This window comes from Lepus europaeus, chromosome 20, assembly GCF_033115175.1.
Source record: "Lepus europaeus isolate LE1 chromosome 20, mLepTim1.pri, whole genome shotgun sequence".
NCBI lineage: Eukaryota > Metazoa > Chordata > Mammalia > Lagomorpha > Leporidae > Lepus > Lepus europaeus.
The window spans coordinates 5,169,966-5,191,667 of record NC_084846.1 but is presented as its reverse complement, the minus strand read 5'-3'; the positions used below and the strand labels follow the sequence as shown (position 1 = coordinate 5,191,667).

Below are 21,702 nucleotides of genomic sequence, written 5' to 3'. Positions count from 1 at the left end.
ATAACTCCTGGCTGTCACCCTGTGGCTTGTGTCCCCATGTGCCCACTGACTCATAGATTTGCTTACAGTTGGTTCAGATAAGACTCCAGGCTTGGGTGTTGGGCACAGCGGTAAAGTTGCTGCTTCTGATGCCCACGGCCCGTGTCAGGGCGCCTGGTTCTGAGCCCTGTGCTTCCAGAATCCGGCTTCCCAGCAGAGTGCACCCTGGGAGGATGTGGGGGACCCGGATGGAGCTCCAGGCTCCTGGCTTTGGCCTGGCCCAGCCCTGGCTGTTGTGGGCATCTGGGGAGTGAACCAGTGGATGGAGATCTCTCTGTCTCTCCCTCTCTCTGCCTTTCAAATAAAGTGAAGATAAATAAACACAAATATCAAAAACTAAAGAAAAACTAAACAAGTCCACATTTGCCTTTAGTCCAGAGCGGTTTCTTTCTTTTACATTTATTTATTTGAAAGAGTTAGAGGAGAGGCAGAGAGAGAGAGAGGTCTTCCATCTGTGGGCCCACCCCCCAAATGGCCACAATGGCTGGAGCTGCGCCAATCTGAAGCCAGGAGCCAGGAGCTCCATTCGGGTCTCCCACGTGGATGCAGGGACCCAAGGACTTGGGCCATCTGCTGCTGCTTCTCCAGGCGCATCAGCAGGGAGCTGGATCGGAAGTGGAACAGCTGGGACTCATTAGGGATGCTGGCACCTCAGGGGGCGGCGTAACACCCCCCCACACACACCGCAGTGCCACAGCGCTGGCCCCGCCCCTGCCCTCTGGGACTTTACTCCTGTAGCTTCCCCAGTCTGATGTCATGCCCTCCTCTGTCCGCTGAACTTGACTGCAAACCACTCGATTCACGTTTGCTTTCTAGGCCAGATCCCTTCGAAGGAGGCCGGGTGCTCTCGTGGGGGGCACACACGAGTGTGGTCTCTTCTCGCTGGCTCCACCCCACCAGCCCAGATCCCTCGGGGAGACAGAGTTTTTATTCCGAAAAATTTTAGCCGTCCAGAAAAGTTGGAAGAATTACACAGGAAACACGCCTGGGTTCTTCCCCTGATGCTCTCGTTTTTAAATTTTCATTTTTATGTATTTGAAAGGCAGAGTGACAGAGAGAGACAGAGCTTCCATCAGCTGGCTCACTCCCCAGATACCGGCCTGGCTGGGCCAGGCTGAAGCCAGGAGCCAGGAGCTTCATCCCGGTCTCCCACGTGGGTGGCAGGAAGCTGGTGTAACCAGGACTCGTGACTGGCGCTCAGATGTGGGATGCGGGCACACCAAGGGGCAACTGAACCCCTCGAGCCATGGTGCTCACCCTCCCTGTCACTATTACTGGTTTTATTAAATGTATCTGCTATGATTCCGCTGCCCACCATCAGCCCACCTTGTGTTTTTACTACGAATCAGATCACGGGAAGCATCTTCAAGTGCACGGGTTGGGGGCACTGGCGTTGAGGGCTTGGCACAGCAGTGGGGACGCTGCTTGGGATGCCCGGCTCCCTTCCCGAGGGCCCAGGGTGCTCAGCTCCACTTAAGACCCGGCTTCCCGCTGACGCAGGCCGTGGGAGGCTCGAGCGCCCATGTGGGAGACCCAGACGGAGTTCCAGCCTCCTGGCTTCAGCCTGGTCCAGCCCTGGGAGGGCCTCTGGGGAGTGAGCCAGCAGGTGGAAGCGGATCTCTCTCTCCGTCTCTGTGTGTCTGTGTCTCTCTGCCTTTCAAACAAAATAAAGTTGCTGGCCCTGCACCTGCATTGACCCGGAAGACGGCATCTCTCTCCCCCCCCCCCCCTACTCCCCCAGGGCTTCCCAGTGGTGAGCGCACAGGAAGTGACTGCTCGAGTTTTCTGTGGGCTCCTTCAGGGGAGCCCTGCCCTGTCCTTGTTGGAGACCGCCCAGTGCACCCGCAGCCCACCTCGCTGGGCCCCACAGTGGGGGTGGGGGTGTCACCCACTTTAGACCCACCCCCTCCAGCCCCCTCCCCAAGCCTGGGTCAGGTGCAACGCGCGCCCGGGCTTCTGCAATTCTAACCGCTGGCTTCCGCCCCTCCCTCCTCGCGCGGCGGCGGGCACATCCTGAGCGCACACCCCTCCCTCAGCCTGGCCCCCATGGCGCCCTCCCGGCTGCTGCCCGGGGCCTGCTGGATTCTGCTACTGTGTGGCTGCCTGCTGCCCCCAGGTGAGGCGGGTTTCGGTCAAGCTGGCGGGGGCTCGGGTGGGGTAGGGGTTTTGGGGACCACAGGATGCCAAGTTCCCCCACATCCTGCCCGCCTGCCGCCCTGGCCCCAGCGCACCCAGCTCCCCAGAGTCCTCGCGAGAACGTCCTGGCTCCTTGACACAGCTTTTTTTTTTTTTTTAAATTTCTTTAAAGATTTATTTGTTTGAGAAGGAGAGACAGAGATCAATCTCCCATCTACTGGTTCACTCCCCAAACGCCTGCAACAGCCAGGGCTGGGCCAGGCCAAAGCCAGGAGCCTGGAGCTCCATCCGGGTCTCCCATGCACTAGCAGGGAGCTGGATCGGAAGTGGAGCGGCCTGAACTCGAACCAGCGCCCGTATGGGATGCCGGGGCGTCACGGGAGGAGGTTTTACCTGCTATTCCACAACGCTGGGCCCCCAGAATCACCCTTCTTTTTCACTTGTCCAATTCCTCAAAGCTGGCTGTTGTTGCCCCCTCCTCCTGGAAGCCTTCCCTGACTCACTGCCTTCTAGAAGCTTAATCAGAGTCTCCCCTGAGCACCATTTAGATCCCCAACATTGCCTCTGTTCCTTCTACCAGGATCACTCTTTTTCCCGTGGCTGATTCCTACTTGATCTTTAAAACTAGCTGGGCTTTACCCCACCCCTTCCTCCAGGAAGCCTTCCTCGATTCATTTTCTCCTATACTTGGAATCAGAGCTCCCCTCACCTCTCCCGAGTGATCCTCTGCCCCCCCCCACTGGATTGGGCCCCCCCTAGGGCAGGGCGGGGCTGCTGATGGGTGAGTTGGGGGGAATGACCAGCAGGGCCCGCCCGTGTTCCTCCAGGTGTCCAGGGGCAGGAGTTCCCGCTGCGGGTGGAGCCCCAGGACCCGGTGCTGCGTGCCGGAGAGTCCCTGCTGGTCAACTGCAGCACCGACTGCCCCGACTCGGACTTCATCACGCTGGAGACCCTGCTCTCCAAGAAGCTGGTGGGCCAGGGCCAGGGCTGGGTGGCCTTCCTGCTCAGCGGGGTGTCGGGCAACAGCCAGATCCTGTGCTCCGGCTACTGCAATGGCTCCCAGGTGACCAGCACCTCTCATATCACCGTGTACGGTGAGTAGACGCGGCCGGCGGTGGGACTGGCCCCGGGCGGTGCTGCACACGAGTGCGCAATGGGCCAAGGTGCAGCCCCGGCGCTGGGACTTGGCTACGGGAGACAGACAGACAGAAAGAGCAGTCTACCAGGGCAGCAGGTGTGAAGCCGATTTTGTAAGATTTTTATAGATTTATTTATTCATTTGAAAGGCAGAGTTACAGGGAAGGAGGGAGGGAGGGAGGGAGGGAGAGAGAGAGGTCTTCCATCTTCTGGTTCATTCTTCAAATGGCTTCGATGGCTGGGGCTGGCCCAGGCAGAAGCCAGGAGTCAGGAGCTCCATCTGGGTCGCCCGAGTCAGGGGCAGGAGCCTGAGAACTGTGGCCATCGTCTGCTGCCTTCCGAGGCCCATCAGCAGGGAGCTGGATCGGAAGTGGAGCAGCCGGGACTCGAACCGGCGCCCATATGGGATGCTGGGGGTTTTAACCCGCTGCGCCACAGTGCCGACCCCCTGGCTTTTATTTCGATGCTGGGTGCAAGGGTGAGGAAAACGCCCTCCACCCTCTGGAGGTTCACTGGAAGGAACTGACAAAGATTTAAAGGGGAAAAGGCAGAGAGATTCTATTTAATGCGCAAATGGAGAAATATCACAGCTGGAGGGGAAACCTCACAGGAGTGTCAGCCCCCATCCCCCCCCCCATCACAAAATGACTCCTCTGTAGGGAGGACCCACCATGGGGGGTGCAGGTCACTTTAAGAGAGGACTTGGCTCCTGTGTCGTGGCTCAGCAGGTTAAGCCGCAGCCAGGCAACTTCAAGTCCCGGCTGCTCCACTTCCCATCCAGCTTCCTGCCAATGCGCCTGGGAAAGCCCCGGAGGATGGGGCACCTGCACCCTTGCGGGAGACCCAGATGGACCTCCTGGCTCCTGGTTTCAGCCTGTCCAGCTGTGGCCATTGTGGCCATTTGGGAAGTGAACCAGCGGACGGAAGACCTCTCTGTCTCTGTCACCTGCCTTTCAAGTCAATACATCTTTAGAGAAGGGGGCGGGGGAACTCTGCGGGTTTGGATCACGTCTTGGTTTTGAGATGTTTTGGGAGGAAGTCTCCGAGGGCCTGGAATAGGGGTGTGGGCAAAATCTGTGGGGACGTCTCCACCGCCAGTCTTGGGGCAGCAGGAGTTGGGGTAAGGAAGGCTCCGTGGAGGGGGCAGTCTGTGTTAGCTGGAGGCCCAGGGCAGCTCGCAGGCCGCTGTGCACCTGCTCCGGCCTTAGTCTCTGGGCTCGGGGTTTCTGAGCCCCCACACTGGCAAGGCCAGTAGCACCCACCTAGACTGCCCCCCACCCCGTGCATTGCATTCCGCACTGATGAACTCCACGTGGGGCAGGAGGAAGCTGCCCTGCCCCTTCCCAATCTCTGAGCTGGGGCTTCCCGCCCCGCTGACCAGGGCCGTCCCCTCCCCCTCCTCCCCCAGGGTTCCCGGACAGCGTGGAGCTGGCGCCCCTGCCCCTCTGGCAGCCCGTCGGGGAGGACCTCACCCTGCGCTGCCGGGTGGTGGGCGGGCAGCCCCGGGCCCGGCTCTCGGTGCTACTGCTCCGCGGGGAGGAGGAGCTGAGCCGGCAGCCGGCGCTGGGGGAGCCCGCGGAGGTAACGGCCACGGTGCGGGCCGACAGAAGCGACCACGGCGCCAATTTCTCCTGCGTCACGGAGCTGGACCTGCGGCCCCTGCGCTTGGGGCTGCTCAAGAACGTCTCGGCCCCCAGGCAGCTGCAAACGTTCGGTGAGGGGAGGGGCTGCAGGTGGTGGGTGCCGAGCTGAGCCAGAACAGGGGGCGCCCTGGACGTGGGGATCCTGAGAGTAGGGGTTCTGGTACGCCACGCCCTGGGCCACTGGGTAGGGGGATCCCAAGAGGGAGGCCTGAGCCGTGGCGAGACAGGCGGCAGGGGGAGAGGGCGTGGGGGGTGTCCCGGACAGACAGCGTCCGCAGGGGGCGTGTGGGAGGCCTCCTGTTGACGCCCACCCCCCCTCCCCTGACCCCAGTGCTGCCCCTCACTCCTCCGAGCCTCGCCGTCTTCCCGCTCTTGGAGGTGGGAACTTCGTGGCCGGTGGTCTGCCACCTGTCCGGCCTGTTCCCGGCCTCCGCGGCCCAGGTCCGGCTGGCGCTGGGAGACCAGATGCTGAATCCCCAAGTCACGAGGGACGGGGACGCGCTCAACGCGACGGCCACGGTCACAGAGCGGTCAGGCCACGAGGGAGCGCGCGAGGCGGTCTGCAGCGTGACCCTGGCCGGCCGGAGTCGCGAGGCCCGGAAGAACGTGACCGTCTATAGTAAGGGGCGGGGCCAAGGCAGCCGGGGCGGGGCCGGCGAGCATGCGGAGGGGCGGGACCTCAGCGGCTCCAATAAGGACGGCGAGGTGGGCGGGGCTTGGACCGCCGCGGGGCGTGGCCCGGCCTCCCGGAGACGGGGGTGGGGGGCTGTGGCAGGGGGCGCGGCGGCGTGAACCCCCACCCCCCGGGGCCGCGATGGACTGTAAGCGCCAGGGCCACGCCCCGCCTCCTAGGCTTCCTAGGGCCAGTTCTGAACCTGAGCGAGCCCAACGCCACCGAGGGGTCCAGCGTGACGGTGACTTGCGCGGCCGGGGCCCGGGTCCAGCTCGTGCTGGACGGGGTTCGGGCCGCGGCTCCGGGGCAGCCCGTCCACTTGCAGCTAAATGCCACCGAGCGCGACGACGGGCGCAGCTTCTTGTGCGGCGCCAGCCTCCGGGTGGACGGCCACGTTGTGCGCCGCAACAGGAGCGCCCGCCTGCGTGTCCTGTGTGAGTCGGTCACTGGGCTCTCCAACCCTTAGCCTCCCCCACCCCACCCCCGAGTGTCGCGTGTCTGATCCCACGACGGTCCCCACAGACGGCCCCACGATTGACCGGGCCACGTGTCCCCAGCACGTGGCGTGGAGAGAAAGGACGACCCACGTCCTGCATTGCGAGGCTCGCGGCAACCCGGCCCCCCAGCTGCGGTGTTTGCAAGAGGGCTCCAGGCGCGAGGTGCCGGTCGGGGTCCCGTTCTTCGTCCAGTTAAACTACAGTGGCACGTATCGCTGCCAGGCGGCCAGCCCGCGGGGCACGGACACCCTGGTCGTGGTGGTGGACGTTCAAGGTGACCACCGAGGGTGGGGTGGGGGGTGCCCACAGGGTGCGGACGGGCGAGCCCAGGTCTTCACCCAGCGCCTCCCCGCGCAGGTATGAACTCCTCGACCGTCAGCATCGTCCTAGGAGTGCTGGCCACCCTGGGCCTCGTGACGGTCGCAGCGGCCTCCCTGCACGTCTTCGGGGTGCAGAAACGGAGCGGAAGCTACCCGGTGAAGCAGCCGGGCCCCTCGCTGCCCCTCCAGGCCATGCAGCCCGAGGAAGGGGATGGCGGACAGCCGTCCTGAGCCGCGGGCAGAAGTCGGCGGGGCCTTCGGCAGTCTACCCCCGGGTCCCGTACCAATAAAGCTTCTAAACCCCGCGGTCCGTGGCTTCAGAGTTCGGACACCGCTCTGCGCATGCCCTGACGGGCCTCGCGGGGAGGGAGGGGGGAAAGGGGCGGAGCCTGTGGGCCCCAGACGCTGCTTGAACGCACAGGGGGGGCGGGTTGGGCCCTTAGCCAATGGGCTGAGGGACTCGGGAGGGAGGCGGGGCTTCCTTCAGCCAATCGGCGGGTGCGCCCCCGTTGCCGCTCTATGCCGCTCCGCCCCGGCTCGCTGGTCCCAGAAGGCGCCGGGTTTCCCAAGATGGCGGCCGACGTGTCCGTTACTCACCGGCCCCCGCTGAGCCCGGAGGCTGGGGCCGAGGTGGAAGTCGGCGATGCCGCGGAGCGCCGGGCACCCGAAGAAGAGTTGCCGCCCCTGGATCCCGAAGAGATCCGGAGACGTCTGGAACACACCGAGCGCCAGTTCCGTAACCGCCGCAAGATACTGATCCGGGGCCTCCCTGGGGACGTGACCAACCAGGTATGGGGGGGTTTGGTGTGGGAGCGTGGCGGGAAATACCACCGTGCGCGTGCGCCGGGGGGGCAGCCGGTAGGCTCCACCGCCGGCGTGCGTGGGGGGGCGTCGGCAGGGCCGTGGGATCCACGCGGGGTCGGGAGAGACCAAGAACGGGATGTTGGGGGGGACCGTGATGAAGGGAGAAACCAACTTGGGCCTGAGGGAGGGCGTTGCTAGGGGCGACCACAGGCTTGGGCGAGACCAAGTGCTCGAGGGGGGCGGGGAGCTGTGGCCTCGTTAGAATTGTGTTTGGGACGTGTGGACACAGGGACACCAGCTGTCCCCGGCTTCGACTGTGCTTTTTCCCCCACCCCCTCTACCGCGGGGAAGGTGGGTGGGGCGGGACCTCATGCCCAGAAGTTTCAGGTTGGTTAGAACAGCCCCTGCCCTGTCAGGCATTTATTCCGTCTTGGAGAGAGACACGGAAGTTGTACGGGTCGTAGTTCCCCGGGAGACCCAGGATTACTTTGGAAGAGTGAGGTCTCCCACCCGCATCCCACAGACCTGTAGGAAATCGGGGGGTGGAGGGCTGGGTAGAACGCGCCATTGTCCGGAGGGGCCTCCTGTGGCTGGTCATCCTGCCTGGCGTGCCCTTCTCTCAGGGCCTGGTTGGGGCATAGCTTCCCGGTGCTCTTTGGACCCAGGAAAACAGCGTCTACACCACCCTGGCCTGCAGCGGCCGGGATCGGTCCTGCCTCGCTGCCGCCTTGCCCACCAGTGCACCTGCCACTGACCGGCCCTGCCCGCCGATGGGCACATAGCGAGTAGGGGGTGCCCCAGGAGTGACTTGGGGGACAGCCGGGGGCAGGGGCTGGCAAGCAGGCACTGGTTTCTGGAGGCTGCTGGGGCCTGTGTTCCCAGCCGGGCGTGCTGGCCCTGGTGCGCAGCGTGCTGTGTGTGTGGCACAGGCGCACCCCAGCGCCTCGCCCCCCACGCTGGCTTGCAGGAGGCTGTGTGCCCGGGGGTGTGTGAAGTACGTGAGCTGGACAGTGCGCGCCCAGCTGACTGGCAGGTGTCGCTCCGTGGGCAGGCCGCGAGTGCCAGCTCTGGGGCCAGTCACCACCCTGACCTCTGCTTTGCTCACCTGTGTGCAGGGGTGGGGACTGCTGGCAGGGGGCCGCGTGCTGGCCCCTGCCGTCCGTGGTGACCGCTGTCTCTCCGCTTCCCTCTCTACAGGAAGTGCACGACCTTCTCAGCGACTATGAGCTCAAGTACTGTTTTGTGGACAAATACAAAGGGACAGGTTTGTGGGGCCGCGGGGCGGGCCAGGGCAGGGGCAGCTGGAAGGCTGGGTGTCAGGCCGAGACCACGGCCCACGCCAGGGCTGCAGGTGCCCCCAGGCTGTCCCTTGTCACCAGTGGCCGTCTTTGGGCATGCTGGGTGTCCCCTCCAGGCCTGCTAGCACGACCCGTGCCCGGCTGTCCCGGGCTTCCGCCTGGTCCGTGTCCTCTCCGTCTCTCCTGAAGGCCGCCTCCCTCCAGGCTCTCTCCCCCCGGGATTTCCCCTTGCCGCTCGCCGACCTGCATGAAGCCAGCTCCAGTTCCACGGCAAACCTGATGCTAAGCCTCAGCCTTAGCCTCCTGGGCTCTTCCTTCTACCACTGGCCTTAGCCATCGCTACTGCCATGCTAGCCCTGTTCCCCAGAGGGGTCGTGCAGGTCCTCGTCCCAGACCCAGGCACTATGGGCTGTCGTTGCTGGCTCCCGGCTGCCCCTGCCCTGAAAGCCCAGCTCTGTGCGCCTGGGGACAGATCAGTGGGTGTCTGCCTGCCAGGCTGTGCCAGCCGCTAGACCTTCCAGGGCCTTCGGTTGCTCTCTGTACCTTGGACGGGAAGGAGCTGAGGCCAGGTGTCCCTTGGAGACCAGCCTGGTGGGCCAGGTCAGTGAGTGGACCTGGAGACAGCAGGCCTGGGGTTCAGACCCTGCTTCCTCCCCGTGGCCACAGGCTTGGTTTTCTTCCCTGGGAATTGAACATGACCCGCACAGTCACTGCCCCTGCTTGGGTTGGCCGTAGAACCCCAAACATGAACGTGCTCGCCAGGCTGTGAGCGCCGGGCACACAGTAGGTGTGTGCTAGACGGTGGCAGGGTCCACAGGTCAGCTGGCTCCTGAGTACTGAGTACATTTGTCCTCGCATCTGAGGGGCGTTAGTTCCAGAAACACCCACCACCCCAAAGATCTCAACGTCCCCTCTCTAAACCAGTACACCTGTGTGTATCTTCCATGTTTTACATCGTCTCTAGATGACTGGTAGTACTGGATACGAATGTCCGCATGGTGTGTTGCTTAGGGGACAGTCCGCGTGCAGTACCTTTTAAGAGGATTTGTTTGATGGGGCTGGCGCTGTGGCACAGTGAGGTAAGCCACTGCCTGCACTGCCGGCATCCCGTATGGGTGCTTCTTGGAGTCCAGGCTGCTCCACTTCCAGTCCGATTCCCTGCTAATGCTCCCAGGAGAGCAGCAGCAGAGGATCCAAGCGCTTGGGCCCGCGTATGCACGTGGGAGACCTGGATGGGGTTCCAGGCTCCTGGCTTTGGCCTGGCCCGGCCCAAGTTGTTGTGGCCGTTGGAGAATGAAGCCATGGCTAGAAGATCTCTCTTTGTCTATAACTCTTTCAAATACATAAATCTTGAAATTCTTTTTCTGAGAAGCAGATCGAAAGCTCCCGTCTGCTATTTCGTTTCCCAAATGTTCGCAGTGACCTGGGCCGGAGGCCAAAGCCGGGAGCCGGTCTCCCAGGACCTGGTTACTCGAGCTGTCACTTGGTGCCTCCCAGGGTCCTCATTAGCAGGAAGCTGGGATGGGGAGCGGAGCCCACACTCCAACCAGGCGCTCTGATAGGGGACACGGGTGCCCACCTTGGCGTCTGGACCACAGGCCAGGCACACAACCGTCCGCAAGGAGTCTTCGATCTGGTGGGTTGAATCCATGGATTCAGAACCTGCGACTGTGGAGGGCCGCCTGTACGTGCCAGGGCCGGGGATCCAGGTGCTGAGTGACCCTTGTCATTCACACAGATCTGTCAAGTGCTGGGTGCCAGGGCCACACGTGTGACCCACACGGCTGGGCCAGGCTGGGGAGGAGGGTGTTAGTCCAGCGGTTCCAAACATGGAGGTGAAGTGGCCTTGGGCTGGCACCGTGGGGGCCGAGGGCTGGGATCTGAGCGGGACGGCAGGCTTCTTGGGCCGCGTGAGGGTGGGAGTTGCCCAGATGCAGGGGTAGGGCTCAGTGGCCCACGCTCGGGGAGACCAGCGCTGCAAAGGCCGAGCGTGCCTGGTGTCCAGGAAGCGGCCGGCAGAGATGGAGAGGAGGTGAGGGAGGCCACGAGGCCCGGCCCTGCGTGGAGAAGCCGCCGGTGTGGCGTTGTCTGATTGCCCTTTGGAACAAAGCTTGTTGCACCTGCTGGGGGGCTTGTGAGGGCCAAGGGACGTGGGTGGCCCGGAAAGGCCATGAGGCAGAGGAGCAGCTGAGGCCCAAGCCCACCGAGGGTCCTGGCGTCAGCGCCCTCGGCTTGGCCACTAGCCTCGGGAGACTTGCCCGGGGCCGGCAACCATGCCCGCAAGGTCCTGGGGGCTCTGCCTTTGGGGACCACCCTAGGTTGATGGGGTGGTGGGCTGGGCGGCCGCGGGGTGAGGGGACTGACCCTGTGTCGCCTCCTGCCCCCACAGCCTTCGTGACCTTGCTGAATGGGGAGCAGGCAGAAGCAGCCATCACCGCGTTCCACCACAGCCGCCTGCGGGAGCGCGAGCTGTCGGTGCAGCTGCAGCCCACCGACGCCCTGCTGTGCGTGGCCAACCTGCCCCCCAGCCTCACGCAGGCGCAGTTCGAGGAGCTGGTGCGGCCCTTCGGGAGCCTGGAGCGCTGCTTCCTGGTTTACAGCAAGTGCAGCGGCCACTCCAAGGGCTACGGCTTCGCCGAGTACATGAAGAAGGACTCGGCCGCGCGCGCCAAGTCGGACCTGCTGGGCAAGCCGCTGGGCTCGCGCACCCTCTACGTGCACTGGACAGACGCCGGGCACCTGACGCCGGCGCTGCTGCACTCCCGCTGCCTCTGCGTGGACCGCCTGCCCCCCGGCTTCAGCGACGTGGACGCCCTGCGCCAGGCGCTGTCGGCCGTCCACACGCCCACCTTCTGCCAGGTGAGCTCTGCCGCCGGGCCCAGGGCACCTCGGCTGCGATGTGAGTCTGGAGGGGGCCCCCGGGCCGTGGGAGGCGGGAGCCCGTGTGGGCCAGCCTGAATGCAGTGCGACCGCAGGCTTCGGCGTGGCTCGGGCACCCCACGTCCGGAGCCATGAGGCCTGGTCAGCCCGTTGTCGCCGGCGCGCTCGGGAGGGCTGTTCGGGAGAACTCGCAGGGTCTCCGCCCCGGAGCAGGCCTGGGGGAGGCTGCCTGGGGGGAGCCTCCGTCTGTTTCAGTCCGGCTTGGCCAGACCCAGCCCTGCTGTGTGCTGGGCCGGCAGCACAGCGAGCCGCCGCTCCGAACCTCACGCTCGCTTCTCGGCAGGCCAGGCCCGTGTTCACTCGAGGCACCCGTGCCAGGCACGCCTGTGGGTGCTCTCATCCTGCATCCAGCAGCCCCCCACGAGCTCCGGGGCCCCAGGCACTTGGGCCATTTCCCAGGCCATAGCAGAGAGCTGGGTCAGAGCGGAGCAGCTGGGACACACAGGGGATGCGTGCGCCACAGGTGGCAGCTTTGTCTCTCTCCGCCCCCTCCCCTGCCCCCAGCATTTTTTTTTTTTATAAAAAATTTTATTTATTTGAGAGAGAGTTACAGTGAGAGGGAGAGACAGAGGTCTTCCATCCGCTGGTTCATTCCCCAAATGGCCGCAACAGCTGGAGCTGCGCCGATCCAAAGCCAGGAGCCTCTTCCGGGTCTCCCATGGGGGTGCAGGAGCCCAAGGACTTGGGCCATCTTCTACTGCTTTCCCAGAGCATAGCAGAGAGCTGGATGGGAAGTGGAGCAGCCGGGTCCTGAACCGGTGCCCATATGGGATGCGGGTGCCACAGGCAGCGGCTTTACCCGCTATGCCACAGCGCCAGCCCCCGCCCCGAGCATCTTAATCCTCATAAAAACCCCATGTGGTGGGCCCAGTGCCGGCCTCATTTCACTGGTGAGAAAATAGGGACGGAGATTTTGTGCAGCCATTGGCCATGACTGGCCGGCGAGATGTAGGCTGGGGTTCAAGGTCGGGCAGCTGACCTTGGGAGCCATGCTCTTAATCGGGCGCTCCCTGCCCACCTAGGACACCAGCTGCTACACAAAGCAGGCATCCCGCGACCTCGAGACCTCGCGTGCTCCAGTCTGTGCTGTCCGTGATAAAGGCCCCGCCCGGCCCCCGCCCGGCCCCGCCCGCCCAGTTGGTACCTCCTTCCGTTGGGATTGTACTGGTCCAGCATCCTTCATCCAAAACCTGAAAGCCCAAGTGCCTGGAAACCTGACGTTTTCTGAGTACGGACAGGATGTGGGAAAAGCCCTGGCTTTTGGAGCCTTGAGATTCTGGGTTTGGGATTAGAGCTGCTCAGGCTGTAGCACACAGTTCAGAATCTGCGAGGCTGCTACAGAACGTCCTTGGGAAAATGAAATGGAAAGGAGACTTAGGGGCCGGCGCTGTGGCGCAGCAGGTAAAGCCTCCGCCTGCAGCACCAGCATCCCACAGGGGCGCCAGTTCTAGTCCCAGCTGCTCCACTTCCTATCCAGCTCTCTGCTGTGGCCTGGGAAAGCAGCGGAAGATGGCCCAAGTGCTTGGGCCCCTGCACCCATGTGGGAGACCTGGAAGAAGCTCCTGGCTCCTGGCTCCGGATCAGCCCAGCTCCGGCCTTTGTAGCCATTTGAGGAGTGAACCAGTGGATGGAAGACCTCTCTCTCCTGCTGTCTGTAACTCCGCCTCTCAAATAAATAAATAAATAAGTAAATCCTTAAAACAAACAAAAAGGTTGGTTTATTTTGGTGCTAAAAAAGTTTGAGCCCCATGCATAGTGTCTTCATAACGCTCTTCCTTCACAGACTGTTTGAAGACTCCCCGTATGTATGGGTTTAAAAACATTATTTATTTATTTATTTATTTTATTTATTTATTTTGACAGGCAGAGTGGATAGTGAGAGAGAGAGAGACAGAGAGAAAGGTCTTCCTTTTTGCTGTTGGTTCACCCTCCAATGGCCGCTGCGGCTGGCGCACCGCGCTGATCCCATGGCAGGAGCCAGGTGCTTCTCCTGGTCTCCCATGCAGGCGCAGGGCCCAAGGACTTGGGCCATCCTCCACTGCCTTCCCGGGCCACAGCAGAGAGCTGGCCTGGAAGAGGGGCAACCGGGATAGAATCCGGTGCCCCAACCGGGACTAGAACCCGGTGTGCCGGCGCTGCAAGGCAGAGGATTAGCCTGTTAAGCCACGGCGCCGGCCTCAAAACATTTTTTAAAAAGATTTCTGTATTGAAAGGCAGAATAGCAGAGAGAGAGAGAGAGAGATTCCATCTGCTAGTCCACTGCCCATATGGCTGCAGCAGCCAAAGCCGGGAGCCTGGAGCTCCATCCGGGTCTCACATGTGGGTGCCGGGGCCCCTCGGGCCATCCTCCCCTGCTTCCTGGGTGCATTAGCGGGCGGGGAGCTGGATAAGTGGGGGGCTGGGAGTGGGACAGTGCCTCCTCCACACAGGACGCTGGCATCTCAAACAGTGGATTAATCTGCTGGGCCACAATACCCGCCTCCAGGTTTGGCAACAAAATAAACTTTGAATTCCTTTTTGCATGAAATTTTTTTTTTTTACATATATTTTTTAAAATGTATTTTTGGATTTGAAGGTCAGTTAGAGATAGAAGAGAGGGAGTGACAGAGACCGAAAGACAGACCGTCCATCCATTGGTTCACTTTCCAAATGGCTGTAATGGCTGGGCCTGGGCCAGGTTGAAGCCAGGAGCCAGGAGCCTCATCTAGAGGGGCCCAAGCACTTGGGCCATCCCCTGCTGCTTTCCCAGGCACATGAGCAGGGAGCTGGATGGGAAGTGGAGCAGCTGGGACTTGAACCTCGAACTAGAGCTCTTGTGGGCTGCTGACCCCTGTGTGACAGCCCTGGCCCCAACATGAACTTTTTCAAGTGTCCTCATAGATATTGCCACTTCCTGTTCCCGTGGCCTTGGCCTTGGCGGGCCTGGCTGGGTTTTGTTTTTCCACCTGCTCTGCAGTGTCTGTGTTGGGCTCCAAGCTCTCCCCTCTATGGGCCCTGCACTAGGACCTTGCATTGTCCCAAACCACGACCCAGCCATCTGTACATCTCTTGGGACCTGGAGGGACAGCATCGTTTGAGACAGCTTCTGCCACCCTGAGGGGGCAGGTCCCATCAGGCGGACAGCCTGCTCTGTGGCCTGCACGAGGGACAGCCCGTCTCTGAGCAGGGGGAATAGGGGCTGTGGACGGGGCCGTGCCGCTCATGGCACCCGGCCCGTGGGCGTGCAGGGCCGTCCCTTGAGGCCAGGCAGGGACCCAGCACCTGCTCCCCGTGGGACGGTCCCCGCCCACAGTTGCAGCACCCAGCATGCCCTGGGAAGCAGCAGGCTCGTTCCCCAGCCGGTGGCTCGCCCACTTGGTGCCAGAGGCGGACCTGTCCGGAATGGGACGTTTGGGACTGTTTTTGTGTGTCTTGCTGCCAGGCGATCTGTGGGCGACACACAGCAGGTGCGGCTTCCCTTCTTGTCTCCCACAATCCTCAGTCCTGGCACACGTCTGGCCCCGGGTTCCTGAAAGAGCTGTGGCTCTGAAGACTTCGCTGGCCCGGCCGTGACCGGACCTCCGCGCTGGCTGTTCACGGCCTCCCACCAGCCTGCCCTGTGCTGTTGGCCTTGAACCCCAGCTGGGAGGCCGCTCGCCCCGCCCACAGGCTGCCCCCTTCCCAGCCCCGCTGCAGTGCCCCCAGCCCGGGCTTGTAGCGAGCAGTGATCCAGAGCCACCTTGTGCATCCCAGGCTAAGCCCCTTCTCTGTGGCCTGGCCGTCAGCTGTGGTCAGGGCTGGGCTGACCTCTCAGAGCCTCAGTTGCTGCTTCTGGAAAATGGGTCCAGTGTGGCCTCTTGGGGCCATGGGGCAGACCCTGGTGCAGGAGCGGGTGGGTCGCCGTCGCGCAGCGCCGCTGTCACTCATGGCCGCCTCCCCCCACAGCTGGCGTGCGGCCAGGACGGGCAGCTGAAGGGCTTTGCGGTGCTGGAGTACGAGACGGCCGAGATGGCGGAGGAGGCGCAGCAGCAGGCCGACGGGCTGGCCCTGGGGGGCAGCCACCTGCGCGTGTCCTTCTGCGCCCCGGGCCCCCCTGGCCGCAGCATGCTGGCTGCGCTCATCGCCGCCCAGGCCACGGTGAGTGTGCGCGGGCCAGGGGCGCCCCGGGACCTGGGAGGCCCAGCAGCGCCCTGAGCCGCCCTCGTCCCTCCGCGCAGGCCCTCCACCGGGGCAAGGGGCTCCTGCCCGAGCCCAGCCTCCTGCAGCTGCTCGGCAACCTGGGCCCGTCCGCCTCCCTCCAGCTGCTGCTCAACCCGCTGCTGCAGGGCCACGCCAGCGGCAAGCAGGGTAAGGGGCGGGGTGGGGCGGGGCTGCCGGCGGGGCGGGGCGCTGCCAGCCAGGCCCCGGCCCACCTCCCGCCTCTTCCCAGGCCTCCTGGGCGCCCCTCCAGCCATGCCGCTGCTCAATGGGCCTGCCCTGTCCACCGCGCTGCTGCAGCTCGCCCTGCAGAACCAGGGCCAGAAGGTAAGGGCTGCCCCCCGGCCCGCCAGGCCCCCCCATGCCCTTCCCTTTCAGACCCTGTCGGGCTGCCAGCGGTTCACTGGCCAGGGTGCAGGGCGCCCCTCATGGCGGTCTGCAGAGAGCACCTGGCGTCGGCCACACGGGGGTCAGAGGACCGGGACACACCCATTACAGCCAGAGGCCGGGTGTGGCCCGGGAGAGCCGCTGCCCGGGAGCAGTTTGTGGACGGAGGCTGCCCCGCAGCTCCTGGGGAGGAAAGGCCAGGCCCCACCCCCTACACACACACACACACACAGCTTGCCAGTTTCTCCCAGGTCTCTCATGTGGTGCAGGGGCCCAAGGACCTGGGCCATCCTCCACTGCTTTCCCAGGCCATAGCAGAGAGCTGGATCGGAAGTGGAGCAGCCGGGTCCTGAACCGGCACTGCAGATGGTGGCTTAACCTGCTGCGCCACAGTGCCGGCCCCATCCCAGCTCTGCTTTCAACCCAGCTTCCTGCTAGCGCGCACGTTGGAAGGCAGCGGTTGATGGCTCAGGACTGTTACCCTTTTGGGGGGCCTGGATGGAGTCCTGGGCTCCTGGCTGTGGCCTGGCCCAGTCCTGGCTCTTGTAGGCATCTGGGGAGTGAACCAGCAGGTGGAAGCACGCGCTCTCTCCTGCCTGTCCCATTTTTCGTGAACTTCTGGAGCACTCTGTTACAGAGTCCCCTGTGCGCTGCTGTGTGGCCCGAGGGGCCCTGGGCAGGGACGTGGGTGTGTCCCCTCACGGTTCTGCCCTGTGACGATGAAACCCTGTGTGCTTGGCCAGGGGGCTGAGCGTAGGACATGCGCGGTGACAGCCCTGAGTGTGCCCCGTGATGCTGCAGGGCACAGACACAGTGGAGGCCCTCCATCACCCCCTGCCGGCCAGATGGGGTCACACTGGGTCGGAGTGTGGGTGTGGGGCCACCCTGGCCTCCCCTCACCTGGCTCTGCTCTGTCCTTAGAAGCCTGGAATCCTGGGAGACTCGCCCCTCGGGGCACAGCCAGCCAACCCCCTCCTCGGGGAGGTGTCTACAGGTAACGCAGGCCTGCTTCCCCTGCCCCAGCCCTCTCTTCCCTGGGAGTGGTCAGTCTCCAGCTGGGTGGCCTCTGGGGCTCAGTGTCCTGGCCTGTGATTGGTGCTCAGCCTGCCGGAGCGGCCCAGAGCATGCTGGGAGTGGATGCCGTAGCTGGCAGTGTGCAGTGGCCACTCCAGGGCCGCCAGGAAGAAGGGTCCTGCGGGGCTGGGCCTGATGCTCCTCTGTAGGAGGGGCCCTGCCCCGAGATGCCACCCCTGCTGGGTCCCTCCGGGGGTGACCGGGAGGCCATGGGCCTGGGGCCCCGGCAGCCCAGCTCACGCCACCCTCTGCCCCTGCAGGGCTCCGCAGCAATAGCCTCAGAGGCCTGCAGAAAGATGGGGGGCCACCGAATACTGGGGTAAGGCCCCGCCCAGCGCCTAGCCTCTGTCCGGCCCCACCCAGCCTCTGCCCGGCCCCGCCCAGCGCCTGGCCCCGCCCAGCCTCTGCCCGGCCCCGCCCAGTGCCCAGCCCCGCCCAGCCTCTGCCCGAGACCCTCACCAACGCCGCCCTCCTGCCGCAGGCCTCGCTGCTGGGGGAGCCCCCGAAAGACTACCGGATCCCCCTGAACCCCTACCTGAATCTGCACAGCGTGCTCCCAGCCAGCAGCCTGGCGGGTAAGGAGGCCCGCGGCTGGGGAGGCGCCGGAAGAGGCCGCCATCCAGCTGAGGGCCCCCCGCCTAACCCCCCGGCCCCCAGAGGCGGGGGCGGCAAAGCCTTCCAGCTCAAGTCCCGCCTGCTCAGCCCCCTCGCCAGCGCCCGCCTGCCCCCTGAACCCGGACTGCCTGACAGCTATGGCTTTGACTACCCCTCGGTGAGTAGCCCTGAGGGCCAGCGCCCCTCCCTCCGGGACGGGCTGAGCTCCCCACCCCAGATCTGACTCCCGAGGGCGCCAGAGTCCCGCCCCTGGGGGCACACGCAGGGGCACTGCCAGTGCTGTGGGCGATGGCCTCCGGCCGTGGGCAGCGGGCTTCCTGTTCAGAATGGGGCCCCATCCCGCCACTAGCACCCCACGTCACTGCTTCCCCCAAGTGTCGGATAAGGGCTCCCTCCCCTGTGGCTCCCCAGGACTGGCCCTGTGGGGCCCGGAAGTCCCCTGTTTGCCCATCAGACCTGCTCCTGTCTGTCCATTCCCTGCACCTGGGCCCCCTACCCTGCATCTGTCACATCTCTCCTGGGAGGCCCAGCTTCCTGTCCGTCAGTCTGTCTCTCTCCTGGGATGCTCAGCTTCTGTCCGTCTGTCTGTCTCCTTGGAGGCCCGGCTTCGTGTCTGTATGTCTCCTTCCATCTCCTAGGAGGCTCAGCTTCCTGTCTGTGTCTCTCTCTTGGGAGGCTCAGCTTCCTGTCCGTCATTCTGTCTGTCTGTCTCTCCTGGGAGGCTCGGCTTCCTGTCCATCTGTCTGTCTGTCTTTCCTGGGAGGCTCGGCTTCCTCTCCATCTGTCTGTCTGTCTCTCCTGGGAGGCTCGGCTTCCTGTCCATCTGTCTGTCTGTCTGTCTCTCCTGGGAGGCTCAGCTTCCTCTCCATCTGTCTGTCTTTCTCTCCTGGGAGGCCCGGCTCCCTGTCTGTCTGTCTGTCTCTCCTGGGAGGCTCAGCTTCCTCTCCATCTGTCTGTCTGTCTCTCCTGGGAGGCCCGGCTTCCTGTCTGTCTGTCTGTCTCTCCTGGGAGGCCCGGCTTCCTGTCTGTCTGTCTGTCTCTCCTGGGAGGCTCAGCTTCCTGTCTGTCTGTCTGTCTGTCTCTCCTGGGAGGCTCGGCTTCCTCTCCGTCTGTCTGTCTTTCTCTCCTGGGAGGCTCGGCTTCCTGTCTGTCTGTCTGTCTCTCCTGGGAGGCTCGGCTTCCTGTCCATCTGTCTGTCTGTCTGTCTCTCCTGGGAGGCTCAGCTTCCTCTCCATCTGTCTGTCTGTCTCTCCTGGGAGGCTCGGCTTCCTGTCCATCTGTCTGTCTGTCTCTCCTGGGAGGCTCAGCTTCCTCTCCGTCTGTCTGTCTGTCTCTCCTGGGAGGCCCGGCTTCTTCTCCGTCTGTCTGTCTGTCTCTCCTGGGAGGCCCGGCTTCCTGTCTGTCTGTCTGTCTCTCCTGGGAGGCCCGGCTCCCTGTCTGCCCCTGTCTTGACCTTGGGCTCTGTCTCTGCCTGGAGATCTGGTCCCTGGGGAGCCCTGGGTCGGATGTGTCCCCACTGGGCTTAAGTCAGTGAGCGAAGCCAGTGCCTGGGGAAGCACCCCCCCGGCGGCCCCGGCAGCGCCACGCCCGGCCTCACCGGGCTCCCTCCCGCCCAGCGGCTGTCACAGGGCCCGGCTGCACAGCAGTCTCACTCCAGCTGCCCCCTGCCCTGTGGGCGCAGGTGGAGGGCCCGGACTCCTGGAGGCCAGCGCGGCGGTGGAGTTCAGCCCAGAGCAGTTTGGCGCGGACCCCACCCCGACGTGCTTCTCCCGCTTTGATTCAGGACGGGGGGCCTCGGCGGCTCTTCAGCCACCCACGAGAACCAGGCTTCGGCCAACACAGACCCAGCCGCCACAAGGTGAGCGCTGCCCATGCCTCGCAGTGAAGCCATCGGCTCCCCGGCCAGGGGCGCTGAGAGCGACGGACGTGCGGTGCCCTTCCTTGCATGGCTGGGCGCCTCCACGTGGGGCCTCGTGGGGAAGGGGACAATGCCCGCCCCCCACCCCAGCCTCACTCAGCTGCCCCCTCTCTGCAGATGTCGCCCCCGCCCGGGGGCTTCAGCGAGCGGAGTGGCGGGGGCGGCGGGGGGCCTCTGTCTCACTTCTACTCCGGGTCACCCACGTCCTACTTCACCAGCGGCCTGCAGGCCGGCCTCAAGCAGAGCCACCTCAGCAAGGTGAGGAGGGCGGGGCCGGGGAGGTCCCGTGTCACCCCCACACTTCCCACTGGCCCCCATGAGGCAGCTGGCACTCGCAGCCAGAGCTGTGTGCCCAGGTCCCGGCGCTAACGTGGGCCAGGGCCAGGCCGCAGGTGGAAGCCCCCGGGGACTGACCCATGCCCCTCTCTCCCACTTCTCCCAGGCGGTCGGCTCCTCCCCACTGGGCTCCAGTGAGGGGCTCCTGGGCCTCGGCCCTGGGCCCAATGGTCACAGCCACCTGCTGAAGGTACGGGCGGGGGGTGGGGCCCCTCGGGGCTGGGGAGCCCCGGCGCTGGGGCGGCCCCTGACCCGGCTCCCCCTGCCCTCTGTCTGCAGACCCCACTGGGCGGCCAGAAACGCAGCTTTGCCCACCTGCTGCCCTCGCCCGAGCCCAGCCCGGAGGGGAGCTACGTGGGCCAGCACTCCCAGGGCCTCGGCGGCCACTACGCGGACTCCTACCTGAAGCGGAAGCGGATTTTCTAGGGGGCTGGCACCGGACGAGCCGCAGGGCCCGCACCAAATCACTTTTGGGTTTTCTGGTGTTTCGTTTTGTGTTTTTTTTTTTTTTTCCTTTGGAATTTTCTTTCTTTCGGTAATAGAGAAATCTCGGAAAGACTGCTGAGCAGCTGGCCGGAGCCCAGGGGGCATGGGGGCGCCCGGGGCCTGCTCCCCGCGCTGAAACCCCGCAGCCTTAAGAGAGAGGGGCCCCCCGCCCTCCCCCCTGATCGGGCCTTTCCAGTGCCTTGGAGGTCCCGGCCTCCCGTGAGGAGCAGACTGTCCCCTCACCCCCCTTCTTAACTCCGACAATTGACTTCGGTTTCCTTTTCTGATTTTTATTATTTTTTAAACCATCCAGGGCGCCCCCCACCCCACCCCACCCCCCAGCTCTGATCCTTCTAGGTCCGGCCCGTCTGGGCCTCCATTCCACACGTTGCAGTTTGAAACCGCTCGGCCCTGCCCTCTTCCCCACGTCCACTGTGGGCACGGCTGTCTCCTGGCCCTTGCCTGCCCGCTCTGGCCTGTGCCCCTCTCCCGTCCCCGTCCGCACCACAAGTCCCCGCGCCTTCTGATGCCTTAACGCCGGGCCGCAGGCCGGCGGCCAGAGCCTCTTGACTCAGGACCAAACAGCTCTGGCCTGGGGATGGGCCCCCTGGACTCGCGGGCTCCACCCTGGGGACAGGAGAAGGCCAAAGCTTTGGTCTTGGCAAAGCACCCCCACCTCCCCTCCCACCCAGGCCCGGGTGCAGTCCCCCTGCTGTGTGTGGAAGCTGGCCCCCCCCCCCCCTCCGTGCCCGCCTCACTGAGCCGCCGCCATCCCCCCTTGTGGAAGACAAGCCCATCTGGATCCCCAGGCTGGAGCCCGGAGCTGGCCTCCTTTTGGCCCAGTGCCGGAAGCCAACGAACGCCGCGCCGACGGGCCCTGCACCTGCGCACCAGCAGGACCTGTCCCACCTGAGTGACCCCGGGGCCTGCCCCTGGCCTGCTGGGCCGCCAGCTTCCCTCTGGGGGACCCCCCCAACGATGTCCTCTCCCCTACCTTCCCACACAGACCTTTGCTGAATTAAAGTTTGTAAGTAAACGGTTTTAAAGAAATCAGAGCTGGCTGGTTCTTGGGGACAAGCAGTGGGCCTGGGTGGGGACTCGGATGGCCCCGCAGACCCGCGCGCCCCATCCTGCCCCGCCTGCAGCCCTGGTGGACCGCCCTGAAGCGCCGTGGCGCTTGTATTGGGAGAATTACGGGCCCGTGGTTCGCGGGTGCGGCCTGC

General features: G+C 64.3%; 2 protein-coding genes across 5 annotated transcripts; both read left to right on the top strand.

Annotated features, from left to right (window-relative positions):
* Nucleotides 1–1,285: 1,285 nt before the first annotated feature.
* On the top strand, nucleotides 1,286–6,676 carry ICAM3 (intercellular adhesion molecule 3). The gene is made up of 8 exons (XM_062179431.1): nucleotides 1,286–1,416; nucleotides 2,076–2,155; nucleotides 3,003–3,269; nucleotides 4,721–5,026; nucleotides 5,287–5,574; nucleotides 5,808–6,062; nucleotides 6,151–6,399; nucleotides 6,483–6,676. The coding sequence occupies exons 1-8, from the start codon at nucleotides 1,286–1,288 to the stop codon at nucleotides 6,674–6,676; spliced, it is 1,770 nt and encodes a 589-aa protein (XP_062035415.1).
* Nucleotides 6,677–7,005: 329 nt separating this feature from the next.
* On the top strand, nucleotides 7,006–21,529 carry RAVER1 (ribonucleoprotein, PTB binding 1). Of its 4 annotated transcripts, none has more exons than XM_062178429.1 (13): nucleotides 7,006–7,234; nucleotides 8,447–8,513; nucleotides 10,937–11,406; nucleotides 15,412–15,603; nucleotides 15,684–15,813; nucleotides 15,896–15,990; nucleotides 16,972–17,044; nucleotides 17,385–17,443; nucleotides 17,606–17,896; nucleotides 19,523–19,597; nucleotides 19,775–19,915; nucleotides 20,100–20,183; nucleotides 20,273–21,529. In XM_062178429.1, exons 1-13 carry the CDS (start codon nucleotides 7,016–7,018, stop codon nucleotides 20,417–20,419), a joined length of 2,043 nt encoding a protein of 680 aa, XP_062034413.1. In that variant the 5' UTR covers nucleotides 7,006–7,015; the 3' UTR covers nucleotides 20,420–21,529. The 4 variants fall into 4 exon arrangements, with proteins under 4 accessions (XP_062034413.1, XP_062034410.1, XP_062034412.1 ...); XM_062178426.1 differs by having other exon boundaries at nucleotides 19,421–19,597; XM_062178428.1 differs by lacking the exon at nucleotides 20,100–20,183 and having other exon boundaries at nucleotides 19,421–19,597.
* The last annotated feature ends 173 nt before the right edge of the window (nucleotides 21,530–21,702 follow it).

Bases quoted from the DNA above. Each gene is read 5' to 3' on its own strand.
- ICAM3 (XM_062179431.1), top strand. From the start codon at position 1,286: ATGGTGCTCACCCTCCCTGTCACTATTACTGGTTTTATTAAATGTATC. The intron at 2,156-3,002 runs GTGAGGCGGGTT...GTGTTCCTCCAG, and splicing joins TGGCTGCCTGCTGCCCCCAG to GTGTCCAGGGGCAGGAGTTC. The intron at 3,270-4,720 runs GTGAGTAGACGC...CTCCTCCCCCAG, and splicing joins CTCTCATATCACCGTGTACG to GGTTCCCGGACAGCGTGGAG.
- RAVER1 (XM_062178426.1), top strand. From the start codon at position 7,016: ATGGCGGCCGACGTGTCCGTTACTCACCGGCCCCCGCTGAGCCCGGAG. The intron at 15,604-15,683 runs GTGAGTGTGCGC...CCCTCCGCGCAG, and splicing joins TCATCGCCGCCCAGGCCACG to GCCCTCCACCGGGGCAAGGG. The intron at 17,897-19,420 runs GTGAGTAGCCCT...CTGTGGGCGCAG, and splicing joins ATGGCTTTGACTACCCCTCG to GTGGAGGGCCCGGACTCCTG.